Source organism: Pseudophryne corroboree, chromosome 1 (assembly GCF_028390025.1).
Source record: "Pseudophryne corroboree isolate aPseCor3 chromosome 1, aPseCor3.hap2, whole genome shotgun sequence".
In the NCBI taxonomy this organism is placed as follows: domain Eukaryota; kingdom Metazoa; phylum Chordata; class Amphibia; order Anura; family Myobatrachidae; genus Pseudophryne; species Pseudophryne corroboree.
In genome coordinates, this window is record NC_086444.1 from 423651597 (window position 1) to 423669074 (window position 17478).

General features: G+C 45.7%; 1 protein-coding gene across 2 annotated transcripts in view; it reads right to left on the bottom strand.

Moving 5' to 3' along the window:
- The window catches only part of INPP5J (inositol polyphosphate-5-phosphatase J), an 81897-nt gene that overhangs the window by 21235 nt on the left and 43184 nt on the right, over window positions 1-17478 (bottom strand). For both annotated transcript variants that reach the window (XM_063913407.1, XM_063913406.1), the window contains exons 3-6: window positions 8726-8833; window positions 8521-8629; window positions 5832-5948; window positions 5032-5207 (exon numbers count right to left, since the gene is read on the bottom strand). In XM_063913407.1, coding sequence (XP_063769477.1) covers window positions 5032-5207; window positions 5832-5948; window positions 8521-8629; window positions 8726-8833 — 510 coding nt within the window. The remainder of the gene's footprint in view (window positions 1-5031; window positions 5208-5831; window positions 5949-8520; window positions 8630-8725; window positions 8834-17478) is intronic.

The window sequence follows — 17478 nt, forward strand, 5'->3', positions numbered from 1 at the left end:
AAACCAATCCGATTGAAGGAACTGCAATACCACGTTAAGGTCCCATGGTGCCACTGGAGGCACGAATGGAGGCTGGATGTTCAGAACCCCTTTCACGAAGGTCTGAACTTCTGGAAGAGAGGCCAATTTGTTTTTGGAAGAACACCGACAAGGCCGAAATCTGGACCCTGATTGATCCCAATCGGAGGCCCGCCTCCACACCATCCTGCAAAAATGGAGGAAACGCCCTAAGTGAAACTCTTCCGTAGGAGCTTTCTTGGATTCACACCAAGACACATATTTTCTCCAAATATGGTGGTAATGTTTCGACGTTACTCCTTTTCTGGCCTGAATAAAGGTGGGGATGACTTCCTTGGGAATATCCTTCCTGACTAGGATCCGGCATTCAACAGCCATGCCGTCAAACGTAGCCGCGGTTTGTCCTAGTACACGCACGGCCTCTGCTGCAGCAGGTCCTCTCGAGGAGGAAGAGGCCGAGGATCTTCTATGAGCAACTGCTGAAGATCTGGGTACCAAGCCCTCCTTGGCCAGTCTGGGGCAATGAAGATTGCTCGAAACCTTGTTTTCCTTATGATCCTGAGTACTTTTGGGATCAGTGGAAGTGGAGGGAAGACATACACTGACGGGAAAACCCACTGGGTCACCAGTGCATCCACTGCTACTGCTTGATGGTCTCTCGACCTGGAACAGTATCTCTGAAGCTTCTTGTTGAGGCGAGACGCCATCATGTCTATTTGAGGAACTCCCCAAAGACTTGTCACCTCTGCGAAGATTTCTTGGTGGAGGCCCCACTCTCCTGGATGGAGATCGTGTCTGCTGAGGTAGTCTGCTTCCCAGTTGTCTACTCCCGGAATGAATATTGCCGACAGAGCTTGTAGATGTTTTTCTGCCCAGCGGAGGATTTTTGTCGCCTCTGCCATTGCCGCTCTGCTTTTCGTTCCGCCCTGCCTGTTTATGTACGCGACTGCTGTTATATTGTCCGCCTGGATCTTGAAGAAGATGTACCGCTTGTTGAAGGCCGTTGTAAATGGCTCTTAGCTCCAGTACGTTTATGTGAAGGCAGGCTTCCTGATGTGACCAACGTCCTTGGAAGTTTTCTCCCTGAGACACTGCTCCCCAGCCTCGGAGACTCGCATCCGTGGTTACCAGGACCCAGTCTTGAATCCCGAACCTGCGTCCCTCTAGTAGGTGAGAGCTGTGTAACCACCACAGGAGCGAAATCCTGGTTTTTGACGACAGGATTATCTTTCGGTGCATGTGTAGGTGTGACCCCGACCACTTGTCCAACAGGTCCCACTGGAATACTCTGGCATGGAACCTGCCAAATTGTATGGCCTCATAGGCCGCCACCATCTTCCCCAACAACCGAATGCACTGATGGATCGACACACTCAATGGTTTCAATATCTGTTTTACCATGTTCTGGATTTCCAGAGCCTTTTCCACCGGAAGAAATACTCTCTGAACTCTGTGTCCACAATCATCCCGAGGAAAGACAACCTTGTCGTCGGTTCCAATTGTGACTTTGGGTAATTTATGATCCACCCGTGTTGTTGGAGTATTGACAGAGAGAGTGATATGTTTTGTAACAACTGCTCCCTGGATCTCGCCTTTATCAGGAGATCGTCCAGATAAGGAATTATATTGACTCCTTTCTGATGAAGGAGGACCATCATTTCCGCCATCACCTTGGTGAATACCCTCGGCACTGTGGAGAGGCCAAAGGGTTACGTCTGGAATTGGTGATGGCAATCCTGAACCGCGAATCTCAGGTAAGCCTGGTGAGGAGGATAAATGGGAACATGCAGGTACGCATCCTTTATGTCTACCGACACCGAGTAGTCCCCCTCCTCCAGACTGGCAATCACCGCTCTAAGTGATTCCATCTTGAACTTGAACCTTTTCAGATAACAATTCAGATCCTTTAGATTTAGGATCGGTCTGACCGAGCCGTCCGGCTTCGGAACAACAAAGAGGCTTGAATAAAAACCCCGCTCTTGTTGTGACAACGGTACCAGGACTATAACCTGGTCTTAACATAACTTTTGGATTGCCGCTGTTACTGCTTCTCTTTCTGGTGGAGAAACTGGCAAGGTCGATTTGAAGAATCGGCATGGTGGAACGTCTTGAAACTCCAGTTTGTATCCCTGGGATACTATTTGCAACACCCAGGGATCCAGGCCAGACAGAATCCAACCTTGGCTGGAGAGTTTGAGACGTGCCCCCACCCGAGCGGCCTCTTGCAAGGGAGCTCCAGCGTCATGCTGAGGATTTTTCAGAAGCAGGGGTAGACTTCTGCTCTTGGGAACCTGGAGCCACTGTGGGCTTCTTTCCCCTTCCCCTACCTGCAAAGAAGGGGGAACCTCTCGTCTTTTTGTATTTATTGGGCCGAAAGGACTGCATTTGCGGGTGATAGGTCTTTTTTGCCGATGAAGGCGCATGGGGCAAAAATGTCGACTTACCTGCGGTAGCTGCCGAGACTAACGCATCCAGGCCATCGCAAAATAAGGCTTCACCTTTATATGGGAGTGCCTCCATGTTTCTTTTGGAATCTGCATCCGCGTTCCACTGGCGAATCCACAGCGCCTGCCTAGCCGATATTGCCATGGTAGCGGCTTGTGAACTCAAGAGTCCAATATCCTTCATTGCTTCCAGCATGTAGGCGACAGCGTCCTTGATATTCCATAACTTAAGGAGTATCTCATCTTTATCAATCGTGTCAATTTCTGATGACACGCTTTCTGACCATTTTTCAATAGTGCGACTCACCCATGCGCAGGCAATAGTGGGCCTGAGTAGTGTACCATTGGTAACATAAATGGATTTCAATGTCGTTTCCATTTTGCGGTCTGCCGGCTCTTTAAGAGAAGCCGTGCCAGGAGCAGGGAGAATTACCTTCTTTGTCAACCTGGAAAGCGCACTGTCTAACACAGGGGGTGACTCCCATTTTTTTCTGTCCTCAGCCGGGAAAGGGTAAGCTATCTGAATCCTTTTGGGAATACGAAATTTCTTATCAGGATTCACTCACATCCCTTCAAACAGAGCATTTAGTTCATGTGAAGGAGGGAACGTGACTTTGGATTTCTTTTCTTTACATAAATAAGCCTTCTCCTAAGGTACAGGAGTGGTTTCTGTAACCTCCAACACGTCCCTTATAGCCATAATCATATATTGTATACTTGTTGCCAATTTATGATCTATCTCTCTGGAGTCACTATCGTCGACACAAGAATCTGAGCCCGTGTCGGTATCAGTGTTTACAACATTCGCAAACGGTCTCTTATGTGACCCAGTGGGGCCGCCCGCATAAGGAATAACAGCATCCTGAAAAATCACATCTTCCATAGATTTTCTCCAGCATGCAGCCTTAGATTCAGACTTATCTAATCTTCGGTTAATCAGATGCATACTGTCACGTATCTCTTTCACCCATGCAGGCTCTTGGTGTGCCGGTAGCGCCACCACATTACAACTCTGTGTCCCTAAAATGGCTTCCTCCGGGGAGGAACTCCCTGCCTCAGACATGCCTCACACGTGTACAGTACACTCACAGACACACTGGGACTTATTTGGGGACAGACCCAAAGTAAAATCTGTCAGAGGGACACAGGATAGGAGCAGCCAGTTCACAATCCCAGCACCACTATTGCCTGTGAACACAGTATGCCCACAGCCCAACAGCGCTTTTAAACAGTAATTCACACTATTAAAATGCACCACAATCGCTTTGTGCCCCCCCTTAATAGCACCCTGTACTTGTCAGAAGTGGAGGAGAGGACCAGCGTGTTCTCCGCAGCCTGAGGAGAGAAAATGGCGCTGAGCAGTGTGCTGGCTGCCTGAGGAAGAAGCTCCGCCCTCACAATGGCGCGTCCTTACACTCAGTATCCATGATATTTATACTGGCGGGGGTAGGGCTGTGCCAGCGGCATCTTATGCCCCCTTTTAGCCAGTTTGAGGTATATTTCTTGCTGCCCAGGGCGCCGCGCCCCCCCCCCCCAGCCCTGCACCCTGCAGTGCCTGTGTGTGTGGGCAGCAATGGCGCGCTGCGCTCCCGCCAGCCACGCCGCACCTCAGCCGTCACTTACTTGATAGAAGATCATTCTTCTCATACTCACCTGTCTTCTGACTTCTGGCTCTGCGAGGGGGGTGACGGCGTGCTGTGGGAGTGAGCATCTAGACACAGCTAGCATTCAGTTCCCTTCAGGAGCTAATGATGTCCTGTCAGCCAGTAGCAGAGCCATGAAACTCTTTAGGAAGTTGGTTCTGCTTCTGCCCCCTCAGTCCCACGAAGCAGGGAGTCTGATGCCAGCAGATCTCCCTGAAAATAAAAAACCTAACATAAGTCTTTTCAGAGAAACTCAGTAGAGCTCCTCAGAGTGCATCCAGTCTGCCTGGGCACATTTCTAAAACTGAGGTCTGGAGGAGAGGCATAGAGGGAGGAGCCAGTTCACACCCAATGAAAAGCCTTTAGAGTGCCCATGTCTCCTGCGGATCTCGTCTATACCCCATGGTCTTGATGTCGTCCCCAGCATCCTCTAGGACGTATATGAGAAATAAATGTATTATATAATGATGACAGGCATTTGAATAGATTTGTATGGGGCTGTAAGATCTGCTCTTAGACTTCCTCTTCTACCTAAACTACCTACTGATTTCCCTTTGCCTGTTCCTAGCATTGCTGATTTGCATGTGATGAAGTACCGTGTCCACCTGCTCGGGCATGTCACAGGATGTTTCATAGAATTACAGATTTCTGGCACTGACCGCTATAACTGCAGTTAGGATAAAATAAGTTATATGAAGCCATTGCTTTTTTTTGTAAAGAAGTGATACATAGGTTACTGACGGTAGTCCTAATCCTGATGCAGCAATTCTGATGCCCAAATGAAAACTGTAGAGATTCACCTATTTCCAAGTTATACAGGGAGCAACATGGGAATTAGAATGGAGATGTTGTATTAAGAAGTAAAAGCAGGTACCATCCCAATATCTATCTGAGATCTGTTTGTGTGTCTCAGATAAGAAACATACTCATGGTCCAGGACACCATTCGCCAGGGGACCCTGGAACTGCTGAAGCTGCAAGATGCTCTCAAAATTATCCACACGCTGGTCAGAATTCTCCATGTGAGCAGGCAAATGACAGTTCAGAAAGCACACCATGTGACCAAACAGGGATAATCGGATACTGACTCCACCTTTGTTACCCTATAAAAGTAAGGAAACATTGGAAAACAGAAAAATAGAAATTGCAAATGAAAATCATAAGTAAAGCACACTCTCTAGCTATTTAAGTGTCTCCCCTGGGATATCCCAAAGGTAACGTCAAGGTGGGCATCGCACGGAGTGTGGTGCCTCAACTGAAATCATCTCTTCCGTTTTCCCTACTGTACAATATTGCAATATGTAATTGGGAGGATGGGTGGCAGGGCCACAGTGATGCGATTCACTGCAAATAATCTCATCAAATCCCTAGACCGCCCATTTCGCTGGGAAAGTGAGAGGGATAAAGGAGTCTGATCTACTCTCTGAAGCATGCGAGAAAGCTCTGTGAAATTCAGGAGTCCCCCAGACATTCCTGGAGATAGAGTGACCATATTATCCCTTTTACCTGGGACGATCATGGATTACACAGGTTCTGTGGCTGTTTAAAACCAGCTGAAACGTAGGCTTGAAGTCAGCCAGCCACAGAACCTGTGTAATCCATGGGCGTCCCAGGGAAAAGGGATATATAGTCACTCTATTGGAGAGTACTATGTAAAGATTAGTGGAACACACACGTACATACTATTAGTGTAAGGAGTTCTCATGAAGAAGAATACATTTACTGACCCAGTAACCTCCCAGGCCAGTCCTTGTGCAGTCAGTCTGAACATCACGCAGGAAGGGGAGGTGGAAATACTTGGCAAATACTAGCAGCAGGCAGCCTTGCATCCTGACAGAGCTGACCTAAGACACATGGGAGTAAGCAGCAGTCACAAGCAAGTTTCTAACATGGAAATGTTCAGTGGAAAACTTTAAGCAAAGCACATCTTACACATATCAATGTGACTGCTACATAGAGCAAAGTAAACATTGGCCCTCATTCCGAGTCGTTCGCTCTGTAATTTTCATTGCATCGCAGTGAAATTCCGCTTAGTACGCATGCGCAATAATCGCACTGCGACTGCGCCAAGTAATTTTACAATGAAGATAGTATTTTTACTCACGGCTTTTTCTTCGCTCCGGCGATCGTAGTGTGATTGACAGGAAATGGGTGTTACTGGGCGGAAACACAGCGTTTTCGGGGCGTGTGGATAAAAACGCTACCGTTTCCGGAAAAAACGCAGGAGTGGCCGGAGAAACGGGGGAGTGTCTGAGCGAACGCTGGGTGTGTTTATGACGTCAAACCAGGAACGACAAGCACTGAACTGATCGCAGATGCCGAGTAAGTCTGAAGCTACTCTGAAACTGCTAAGTAGTTTGTAATCGCAATATTGCGAATACATCGGTCGCAATTTTAAGAAGCTAAGATACACTCCCAGTAGGCGTAGGCTTAGCCTGAGCAACTCTGCTAAATTCGCCTTGCGAGCGATCAACTCGGAATGAGGGCCATTGTGTCAAGATGTGAAATAAAATGTGAAGCATGTTTTGGATACAACATTGTTTTGTACAGATGTGTCCACATACATCTTTGCTATATCCCGCCATGTATGGCACAGTTTTGCATGCCATAGAATGAGATATTTAGCCATGCCTTGTTATTTTTCTTAATTTGCTTCTTTAATATGTTACTTTATACATATTCTATTATGGCAAACAAAAATTTTAAAATTCATCCACTCGATACTCGTGGAAAAACAGCTTAGCCGTGTTTTGCATGTTGTGCCAAATTTGTAAAAAAGCAAAGATGTAAGTGGACATACAGTAACTTAAATTAAGCTCTTCAAAAAACACACATCTGACACGTGATATTTTATTTCATGGAATCTATGCTAGTTAATAAATCAATAAAAGTACAGTTAGTGCTACAATGACCAGCACAGAGACGCATATTTGTAAAATCTATTTGTCTATGTGTTGGTGCAAATAAGCACCGATTATGATAATGAGTTCTTAACACACCCTAATAGAATCACACTGTGAGCCTGGTTTTGAGTTGGACGCAGTTACATCTGTCTTATGCTAATGCCATGGACGATTTTCTAAAAACTACGATGTCCACTTGCAGCGTCTTGAGACAGTACATTTCCATCTCAGAGTATCTTTAGACACGCCATTGGTGCACCATCACAACTTGCACAAGCACTATGCTCACTGTGCCACTGGCAGAGGGACCTCTGCTTCTTGTTTCCCTCCCACAGTGTCTGCCGTGCAGCCAATCACAGCTGATCGGTCAACCCGGTTGCACCCCTTACCCCACCACACGGCTGCAAAGATGAGTAGCCACTGGGGGAATGTAAAAAAGCAGCACTCATCTTTCCTGTGAACACCCGAAACGCTGCAGAGAGGAACAGCCGGGAAAATGTAGAGCCACAATGGTCCGATCATCGATTGTCTGATATCTCACCCACCGGTTTTTCATACCGATGTTTATTGGGGGAAAAAGTGTTGTTGTTTTTTTTGTTTTGCTTTTTAAGTAAAACAGTGTTGGATTTGTTTTTTAAATAAATGTTCCTTTTTTCATAAACAATTTAAATTAATTTAAATAAATCCTCTTAACCGAATTCAATCATAAAACTTGCTGAGCATTTTTGAAAAAAAATAAAATAAAATACTAGCCAGGTAAGTGGTTAAGGATTCATCACAGATCATACTGTATATTCAATCACATCTGTGTCTTAATTGGTGATAATACAATACACCATAAATCAGTTCTGCATAAACTTTGGTTATGTGTTTGACTAGACCACTGGTGGCTTCTTCAGGCAGTTTATATCTAATTGTTTTTTGATGGTTGAAATCCCAGAAAGGACTATGTAATGGCGATATGTAGCATATCGCCATTGACCACATTTCCACATTCATGTAGACACTGATGAATATTATTACAATGGCGACAAAACTGTGTGTCCAGGTGCAGTGCTCACTTATTTGATAGTGGGTCTCTGGTGGCATCTGGCAGTCAGGTGATGGTGATTTCCAGCTGTCAACTAGCAGTATCGGCAATAAGTAACACTAACCCCTATACCTAATCCTAACCATACCCTCCCACAGCCTAACCGCTAACCCTCCCCTCCTGCAGCCTAACCCGAACTGTTGGCTTTCTACTGAATGTTGACATTTCACATGTCGATACTGTGAACATGTCGATATCATAACTGTCAACACTGTGTTGTCAACATTATAACTGTCAAAATTGTGATTGTCAACATGGTGACTGCATCCTGAATGCGTGACGCATGGAAGGAAAACTACAAAGCAAATGGCAACAAAACAATTGTATATGAAATGAGTGTAATACCAAGGCTGACCACAAAATGAAATTGTAGAGAGTAATAGACAGACATTAATTTAAGTATCTTTCTGGTACGATTCTCACCAGCACGTAGCTGAAGGGGCTCAAGACGTCCATGAACATCTCACTCCACTGATCTGAAAACAAAGCATCCTTCAGACGCTTATTGATCATGGAATTGACCTCCTGTAACCTGTAGAGATAGATCATGGATAGAGTGATGTTATGGACTAGTTTTTAGTATTCATTAGAAGACTGGATAGGATTGGTGGAGAAATAGTCGTCTTACCCAATAACAAACATATCAGTCTTGCCATCTCCAGCATTAAGGCAGAGCAGGGAAGTGAGATCTGTAGGAGGCACGGAACAGCCGACATTCCATGTTATCACATAGAGCCTGCAGAAATACACAGCAGATACTATCACCAATATCAAAGTAGCACACTTTTGTTTTTTATAAATTCTTAATTTTCAAGTACCATAGTCATAGCAAAAAATCAGTATATATATCGTATAAAAACAATGGTACATAATAAAACATTAGAACAACAAAGAATGATGCTATAATTCTTAGTCAGTACTCCAAACTAACTAACGCCATATAAAAAAAAAATGGCACGCAAAAGGCATCAATCAGGTAACTAATAAAAAAGTAAAATGTAAGTAAAGGAAGGAAAAAGAGAAAAAGAGTTAGAAGGGAGAGATTCCACTCGTCATCGGACAACAAATTCTGGTGAGTCAGAGCCTCTTTTGAATAGCCTGATTGAACCTACTGTATGAGTTAATGTTAAAACAGAGGATGTCATCTACAACTAATCCTGTGACCTTGTCAATCGTATCAACCAAACAGTCAATCAGTGAGTGAGTCAGTGAGTGAGTTAGTGAATGTCTGTAGGTACTAAGGGGGTCATTCCGAGTTGATCGCTAGTTAAAAATGTTCGCTGCGCAGCGATTAAGTGAAAAAGCGGCACTTCTGTGCATGCGTAAGCGGCGCAGTGCGCACGCGCGACGTACTTTCACAACGGGTGATGTATTTTTACACAAGGTCTAGCGACGCTTTTCAGTCGCAATGGCAGCCGCAGAGTGATTGACAGGAAAGAGGAGTTTCTGGGTGTCAACTGACCGTTTTCAGGGAGTGTTCCAAAAAACGCAGGTGTGCCAGGAAAAAAACAGGCATGGCAGGCCGAACGCAGGGCGTGTTTGTGACGTCAAATCCGGAACTGAATGGTCTGAAGTGATCGCAAGCGCTGAGTAGGTCTGGAGCTACTCTAAAACTGCACAATTTTTTTTTTGTAGCCGCTCTGCGATCCTTTCGTTCGCACTTCTGCTAAGCTAAGATACACTCCCAGAGGGCGGCGGCTTAGCGTTTGCACGGCTGCTAAAAACAGCTATCGAGCGAACAACTCGGAATGACCCCCTAAGGCCTTATATGAGTAGGACAATTTGAACTCCAACCACCCAAACCAAATAGACATATATTCACCATGGTGGAGTAAATTTCATCCATTGCCATGTAGAAGTCCATATGTTGGCACCAGTCCCACATGGTAGGTGGAGAGGTCGAACGCCAGCGAACCGGCAATATCGCTCTTGCTGCATTATTCATATGCCTGAGTAGTGACTTTTTGTATTTAGCTATAGGTATATCTGATTGGGACAATAACCAAAAGAGCAGGAAAACCCAGTATCTCCGTAGCCACCTATCTGACATTATCCCAAAATGGGATGATCAAAGAACAATCCCACCAAATATGCATTCATGAACCCTGCTCCTGACCACACAGCAGAAAGGGAACACACCAGGGCAAAATTTATGAACAATAGTTGGGCAGCAATACCATCTCGATAACAGTTTGTACTGGGACCAGGCCCGGCGACAGGGGGGGTCATAGGGGACAACCGTCCTAGGCCCCATCGTTATGAGTGGCCCCAAAGTCCAGCGGCGGCAGCATGTCATAATAAATGTAAATAATTCTATAACTCGCGGCACCGCACCAGCCATGTGCGGCTCGCTGTGTGGTTAAGAGTTTTTATTTTATTTTTTTGCGGCTGAGGCGCCCCCCCCCCGAGCCGTGTGTTTACCCCTCAGTGCACTGCCCCAGCCAGGTCAGCTGTCAGCCTGAGCCAGCCAGTCCCCGGCCGTGCTGTGTGCTGTGCACTGACGTTGCACCAGTCACAAAGCAGGACGCTCGTCCGGACCGCCCCTCCTCTTCGAGTCCTCACCGTACGCCTCCCTCTCCCTATCTCTGCTGTAATCATGGGCAAAGTGATTCACTGAACTGAGTTGAGACACATGACTCAGTTCAGTGAAGTGTCTCGAGTCAGTATCTCGGCACATGAGTCATGACTCATTTGTATTTTAATGTATTGCAGAGACTGCACATGAATCAGTGAGTTGCCAGTGCTGGACTCATGGAGGGAGTTATTCAGCTGCAGTGATTGTGCAGTGTATCTGGGGGAGGCAGCTGCTTATGCACTGATTGTTAATAATATATTAACATAGATTCAGTGTTATGTTGATATATGATTAATAACCACTTATTGCATACTAGCAGAGCCGGCCCTAACCAATATGATGCCCTAGGCAAGATTTTGGCTGGTGCCCCCTAGCACCACCGCTGGTTCCACCTCTGACCTTGCACCTCTTTCCCAGCACCATCACCCTTCACCCACAGCAGTCCTTATTTTGGTGTTTGTACCCCTATATTTTAAATAGGAACAATTCGCACATTTGGCACACAGCCCAAAAAGGGGTGTGTTTTTACTGGCAAGGGGCATGGCCACACAATAGTGACCCCAATTCCAATTACGCCACACAGTACTGCAACTTTATTCACATTTGATCATGCGATAGTGTCCATAATTCATATTACATTCCACAGCAGTATCACTTTACCTTATAAACGTTACTCCTCACAGTAGAGCCCCTTATTCACATTACATCACACTGAATTGCTCCTTATTCACATTATACCACACAATATTGCTCTTTATTCACATTAGACAACACAGTAATGCCCTTTCTATACGCAACGCCACATAGTAGAGCACCTTATACACATAATGCCACACATTAGTAATGCATTTATACACATAATTCCACACAGTAATGCTTCTTACACATATGAGACACATTATTAATGTCCTTATAAACATAATGAGCCTTACACATTATGACAACCTTTATTAATGCCCTTTTACGCATAATGTTCCTTACACATATGCCGCACATTATTAATGCCCTTAAACACATAATGACACACATAGTGCCCCCTACACATTTGCTGCACATTTTTAGTGCCCCCATACACATGATACACATACAGTAGTACCCTGTTACACATATGCCGCAAATTATTAATGCCCTTATACACATAATGACACACATACAGTAGTACCCTGTTACACATATGCCGCACATTATTAATGCCCTTATACACATAATGACACACATAGTGCCCCTTACACATATGTTGCACATTGTTATTGCATTTTTACATGACACACATAATGCTCCTTACACATATTCCGAACACTACTGCACAACCAACCTACTCACATGCACACAGCACTCACACTGCCACTAACACTGTCATCTCTGCCTCTGCTTGGATACAGATGTGTCCTCATAAATCTTGCCTCAATGCTAACGTCGGGCACATTTTTATGAAAATGCATCTTATTTGCATTGCTATGTGGCTAGGATGCACAAGCAGCTTCTGCTGATTAAAATGATATGCAGCATGCCTATATACTGTGTGAGACTGTCGCTGTATCTGCATATGAAATGCTACATACAGAATATAGGCATGCCGCATATCATTTTAATCAGCAGAAGCTGCTGATGCCCCTAGGCATGCCAGATGCCCTAGGCAATTGCCTCGTTTGCCTATGCCTATGGCCGGCTCTGCATACTAGTTACAGAATATGCACATTACTTCTGGTTGAGGAGAGAAAGCTTAACAGCCATGAAACACATCATTCAGTCTGTAACTAAACCAAATAAAAAAATTTTTTTTTTACTTTGCATACTTTGCTAATTGGATGATTTTTAGGTGGGCTTTTTTTTAGGTGGGCTTGGATTTATTATATTATCCACTATCTAGCCTCCAGGGAGTTTGCCACCCACAATCACATTGAGCAGGAACAGTGAGTTGAGAACACTGTACCACAGGGGCTCCACCTCCTGCAGGCTTATGCTTCATGAATCAGATCCATCCACTGAGTCACTGAGTCTACACAGTGTACAACTGTCTCAACTCACAGGCAGACTCAGGATGAATCATGATTCATGAAATGGATCAGGCACAGCAGCACAGCACTCACTGACTTGTGAGTCGTGACTGCTCCCTCCCCCCTCCCACTGGGTGTCACCTGGTATAGCCTCTGGCCAATCACAGCTAAAGACACTCAGCAGAACACACTGACTGACTGAAGGACACACTGAGTTTCCTCCCTCTGGCTGAGAGAGGCTGCAGCTGTCTCGACTCATTAAACAGTGAGTGACTCGAATCATTCATACTTCCTGATGATTCGAGTCACTGTGTTGAGACAGTGAGTCAGTAGCCATCTCTACTCTGCTGTGTGAGCTGCGAGGAGCCGGAGCGCCAAGCAGGAGCAGCCTGGACAGTACTGCGGGACTCTGATCCTGGTCAATCAGTGGCACTGGCGGCTGTGTGTTGCTGCTGGTAAGGTTCTCCAACTCCAGAATGTTTAGGGATTTGGGTTTGGTTTGGGGCATTAGGATTGGTTTGGGGCGGGCTGCGGGCAGGCAGGCAGGCATATTATGCACATTATGCATGCAGCATTCTGCACATATGGATGCATCTGCATGCATGCATGACAGATGAGATCAGAGCAGAATGTCTGTGTGTGGTGGTGACTGGTCTTTCAGGCTCAGCTGTTGCTCAGCACAGACAGTACAAAATGCCTGGCCATTGTGGGTCTGGGAATCTTCATTTTGGAAAGGGATGATCCCATTATATCAGTATTGTTTAAGGCAGGCGGGGTTGGGATCAGGTGACCGGTAGTCGGGATCCCGGTGGTCAGCATACCGACGCCAGGATCCCCACGAGTGTGAATATGCCTGGCCTCCCTGTCGGCGTTCTGGTGTCAGGGATCCCGGCGTCTGTATGCTGACAGCCAGGATCCCGGCCACCGGGATCATAACTACATTCCAGGGAGGTGCATGTGATGGTCGTGGGGAAGAACATAGTGCAGACAATGTTTTTAGGGCTGGGGGGAGGGGCAGAGGTATTAGTGTACGGCGCCCAAGATTTCTGTTGCCGGCTTGGACTGGGACTCTACTACATCCATACTAGACGAGCAGACACTGTCCCAATTTCCTTGGATTCCCTTAAGAGTGAAACCTCTATCCCAGGATACTTGATATGACAGGATAGGGGGCAAAAGAGCCGTTAGGAGAATTTGATATATGTTGGATATAACATAGGTCGGGGTGTGCGATTGAGTACACAATTCTTCAAACGGGGTCAGATCCCTGGTTCATCCAACAGGTCTGCCCAAAGATAAGATAAAATGACAAGCCTGTAGATAAAACCAATAATCTGCTTTAGTTAGATCTGACTCCTCCAATAGCGTCTCAAAGGATTTGTTTGAACCAGTTGAAATCAAATGGCAGACTCTGGTAACTCCCGCTGACTTCCAAGATGCAGTGGTTCTACCTGAAGTACCTGGTAAGAAGAACAGATTATGCACTATGGGAGTCAGTGGAGACACTGCTGTTGAGAGGTCCAGTTTGTCCCTCAACCTTTTCCACATTGCCAAAGTAGGACCCACTGTCGGGTGATCAATGTAGCCCACTTTTTAAAATGGTTGGGTGTGCTCATATTCCCCCCATTCCACTTATACCTGAAAAATACCCTGCACCAACATGGGTAGTGGCTCAGCAGCACAAATATTTGGGGTGCACCAACATGGATAGTGGATGCAGCAGCACAAATATTTGGGGTGCACCAACATGGATAGTGGATGCAGCAGCACAAATATTTGGGGTGCTCAAGCACCCACAAAGCTGGTTCCGGTCAGTAACACAACTAAAAATTAATTTGATCTCAGCCTTTGTTATGGCCAGAATGTTATTATGTCTTTTCTGTTATTATGACATGAGCATAAATTATATATGCGTATCCTATTAGATATGTTATACAACAAGAGACACAAATATGTTCCATCTATCATTCTGTAATATGCCGAATAATGAAGCACAGAAGTATCAATAGTGCTAAAAAATAAACACAGAATATTCATAAAATGCTACTAGCAAATTAAAGAGCAAAACATCAACGCACTTCCAACGAAACATTAAATTCTTACTCACTAAAATGACATAATTATCAACAGTCGCACACTGCTCTAAAACTTGTCAGGGAACAAATGTGAGATCCAATTCTGTAGTACTAGCAAGTACAGGACAGGTAATACAAACTGGGATCATGATTCCTGTATGAGTCTTTCAGATTACCAGAGTGAACTTGTGTGAGCAGGGGTGTAGCCAGAACTTTGTGGACCCCATAGCAACATTTTGAAGGGGCCCCCGTCCCTATGCTTCTAGAGTGACACTTCTCTGCAACAGTTGTTAAGTTTATGCCCTATAATAGTGCCCTAGTTAATTTTCTGAACCATAGTAGAGCCTTATTTAATGTTATGCCTCATAGTAGTGCCCTAGTTTCTTTCATGAATCGCAATAGTGCTTAAGTTCACCCTATGTCACATTTCAGAGCTACTAGTACACATTATGCCGCACAGTACCCCCAATTCCCTGTTCAAATTGTGTCACATTACAGTGCTCCGGTTCATATTACATAACATTAAAATGCCCTCCAGTTAATTTTATACCACACTACAATGAGCAGGTCCAGGAGCATACCTAGATATATTGCAGCCCCCAAGGAAAAAGATTGAAAGGACCCCTATGTACCATCCAATGGCAAAAAAATTATATAACACATGTAACTGTGACAGGGAAGGTGGGCCCCCTCTCATCTCTGGGCCCCATAGCAGCTGCACTGCCTGCACCTATGGTAGCTACCCCTTTCAAAAAAAGTCTGAACCTCAGGGAGGGCAGCCAATTGTTTCTGGAAGAAATTGGATAAGGCCGAAATCTGGACCTTTACTGATCCCAACCTCAGGCTCATATCCACACCTGCCTGCAGGATGAGGAGAAACCGTCCCAGTTGAAACTCCACCGTAGGAAACATCTTGGACTCACACCAAGATACATACTTTTTCCAAATGCGATGGTAATGGTTAGACGTTATTCCTTTCCTAGCCTGTATCAGGGTAGGAATGACTTTGTTCGGAATGCCCTTCCGAGCTAATATCTGGCGTTCAACCTCCATGCCGTCAAACGTAGCCGCGGTAAGTCTTGATAAGCGAACGGCCCCTGTTGCAACAGGTCCTCCCAAAGAGGAAGAGGCCTCGGATCTTCCAGCAGTAGATCCAGAAGATCCGCGTACCACGCCCTTCTTGGCCAGTCTGGAGCAATGAGGATTGCCTGAACTCTTGTTCTCCTTATGAGTTTTAGAACTCTTGGAATGTGTGGAATTGGAGGAAACACGTACACCAACTGGAACACCCACGGAGACACCACGGCTTGCAGGTCCCTTGATCTGGAACAATACCTCCGAAGCTTCTTGTTGAGATGGGAGGCCATCATGTCTATTTGAGGTACACCCCAGAGATCTGTCACCTCCGTGAACACCTCCGGATGGAGGCCCCATTCTCCTGGATGGAGATCGTGTCTGCTGAGGAAGTCTGCTTCCCAGTTGTCTACTGCCGTAATGAAGATTGCTAACAGCGCCAACGTGTTTTTCTGCTCCGAGGATGATTCTTGTTACCTCTGACATTGCAGCTCTGCTCTTCATTCCGCCCTGTCGGTTTATGTAGGCCACCGTCGTTACATTGTCCGACTGCACTTGAATTGCTCGATCTCACTGCTCACACTGCTGTGTGCTGGGCTGCAGGGTGCACTCCTCCTGTGATTAGGCCATGCCCCATGAAAAGTACCTGGCCTCAGCCAGGTTCTCTACTGCCCTGGCTGGGGGAGACATGCCATGCTCCTGTGAGTGAGTACTTCTCATGTGCTAGACCCCCCCCCCCCCCCCCCAAAGAGGAGTGGCCATGCCTTAAGCATGCTGTGGTCACATCCCCTTAAGGGGAGGCGGGGGGATGGGAGGGAGAAATTTCTTGTACTGGGCCCCAGGATTTCTCTTGGCAGTCACATGAATACCACCCGGTTAGACAGTTGTTTAAAGAAACTGGCAGCATTTCCACTAGTGAGGACCCTAAACTATTATAAATAGTTGTCCAAGACATGGTTCTTCCTTTTACCCAGTTCAATCCGGAAGGAGTCACAGCGACTACTACTTCTCTTGCATAATTAATGAAATGAGAAGAAGAAAAGGGGTTCCATAAGGAAATGTCACGCTATAAAACAATTGTTGTGTTTCAGCACTATGGACACAATGTCAGTGTAGCGGGAATGTAGTGACTGTATCTCACAGCTACTACTTGGGGAGCATTGGTATTTAGCTGTGCATCAGTCCCTGACAGATGGTGTGCCATATCTCTGCTTTCCATAGCACTGAGGGTTTCATTATAGTGCTGAAATGCTGGAGATATTCTATTTGACCATTTAATAACAAATTAGAATTGAAAACAAATTAAGAAACCACTTGCAAAGTTATAACCAGAAAATATACCTATTCAAATATCTCAAGGACAAGTATATTCATATCAAGATGAAAAGTATTTAAGGCATAATCTCATTAACAGTAATGTGCATATTCATTTTACAATCAGTATTCAAAATCATATTTTGCAGTCCAGTTAAACATCATCAAATACTGTATAATATGACATGTCTGTATGGGTGTACTACGAACTTGCCGGCTGTCGGGATGCCGGTGCCCAGCATATCGGCGCCGGGATCCTGACAGCCGGAATGCCAGCAGCGGGGTGTGCGCAAAAGAGCCCTTTGCAGGTTTGCTGCGCTCGCCACGCTGCGGAAACGGTGGCGCG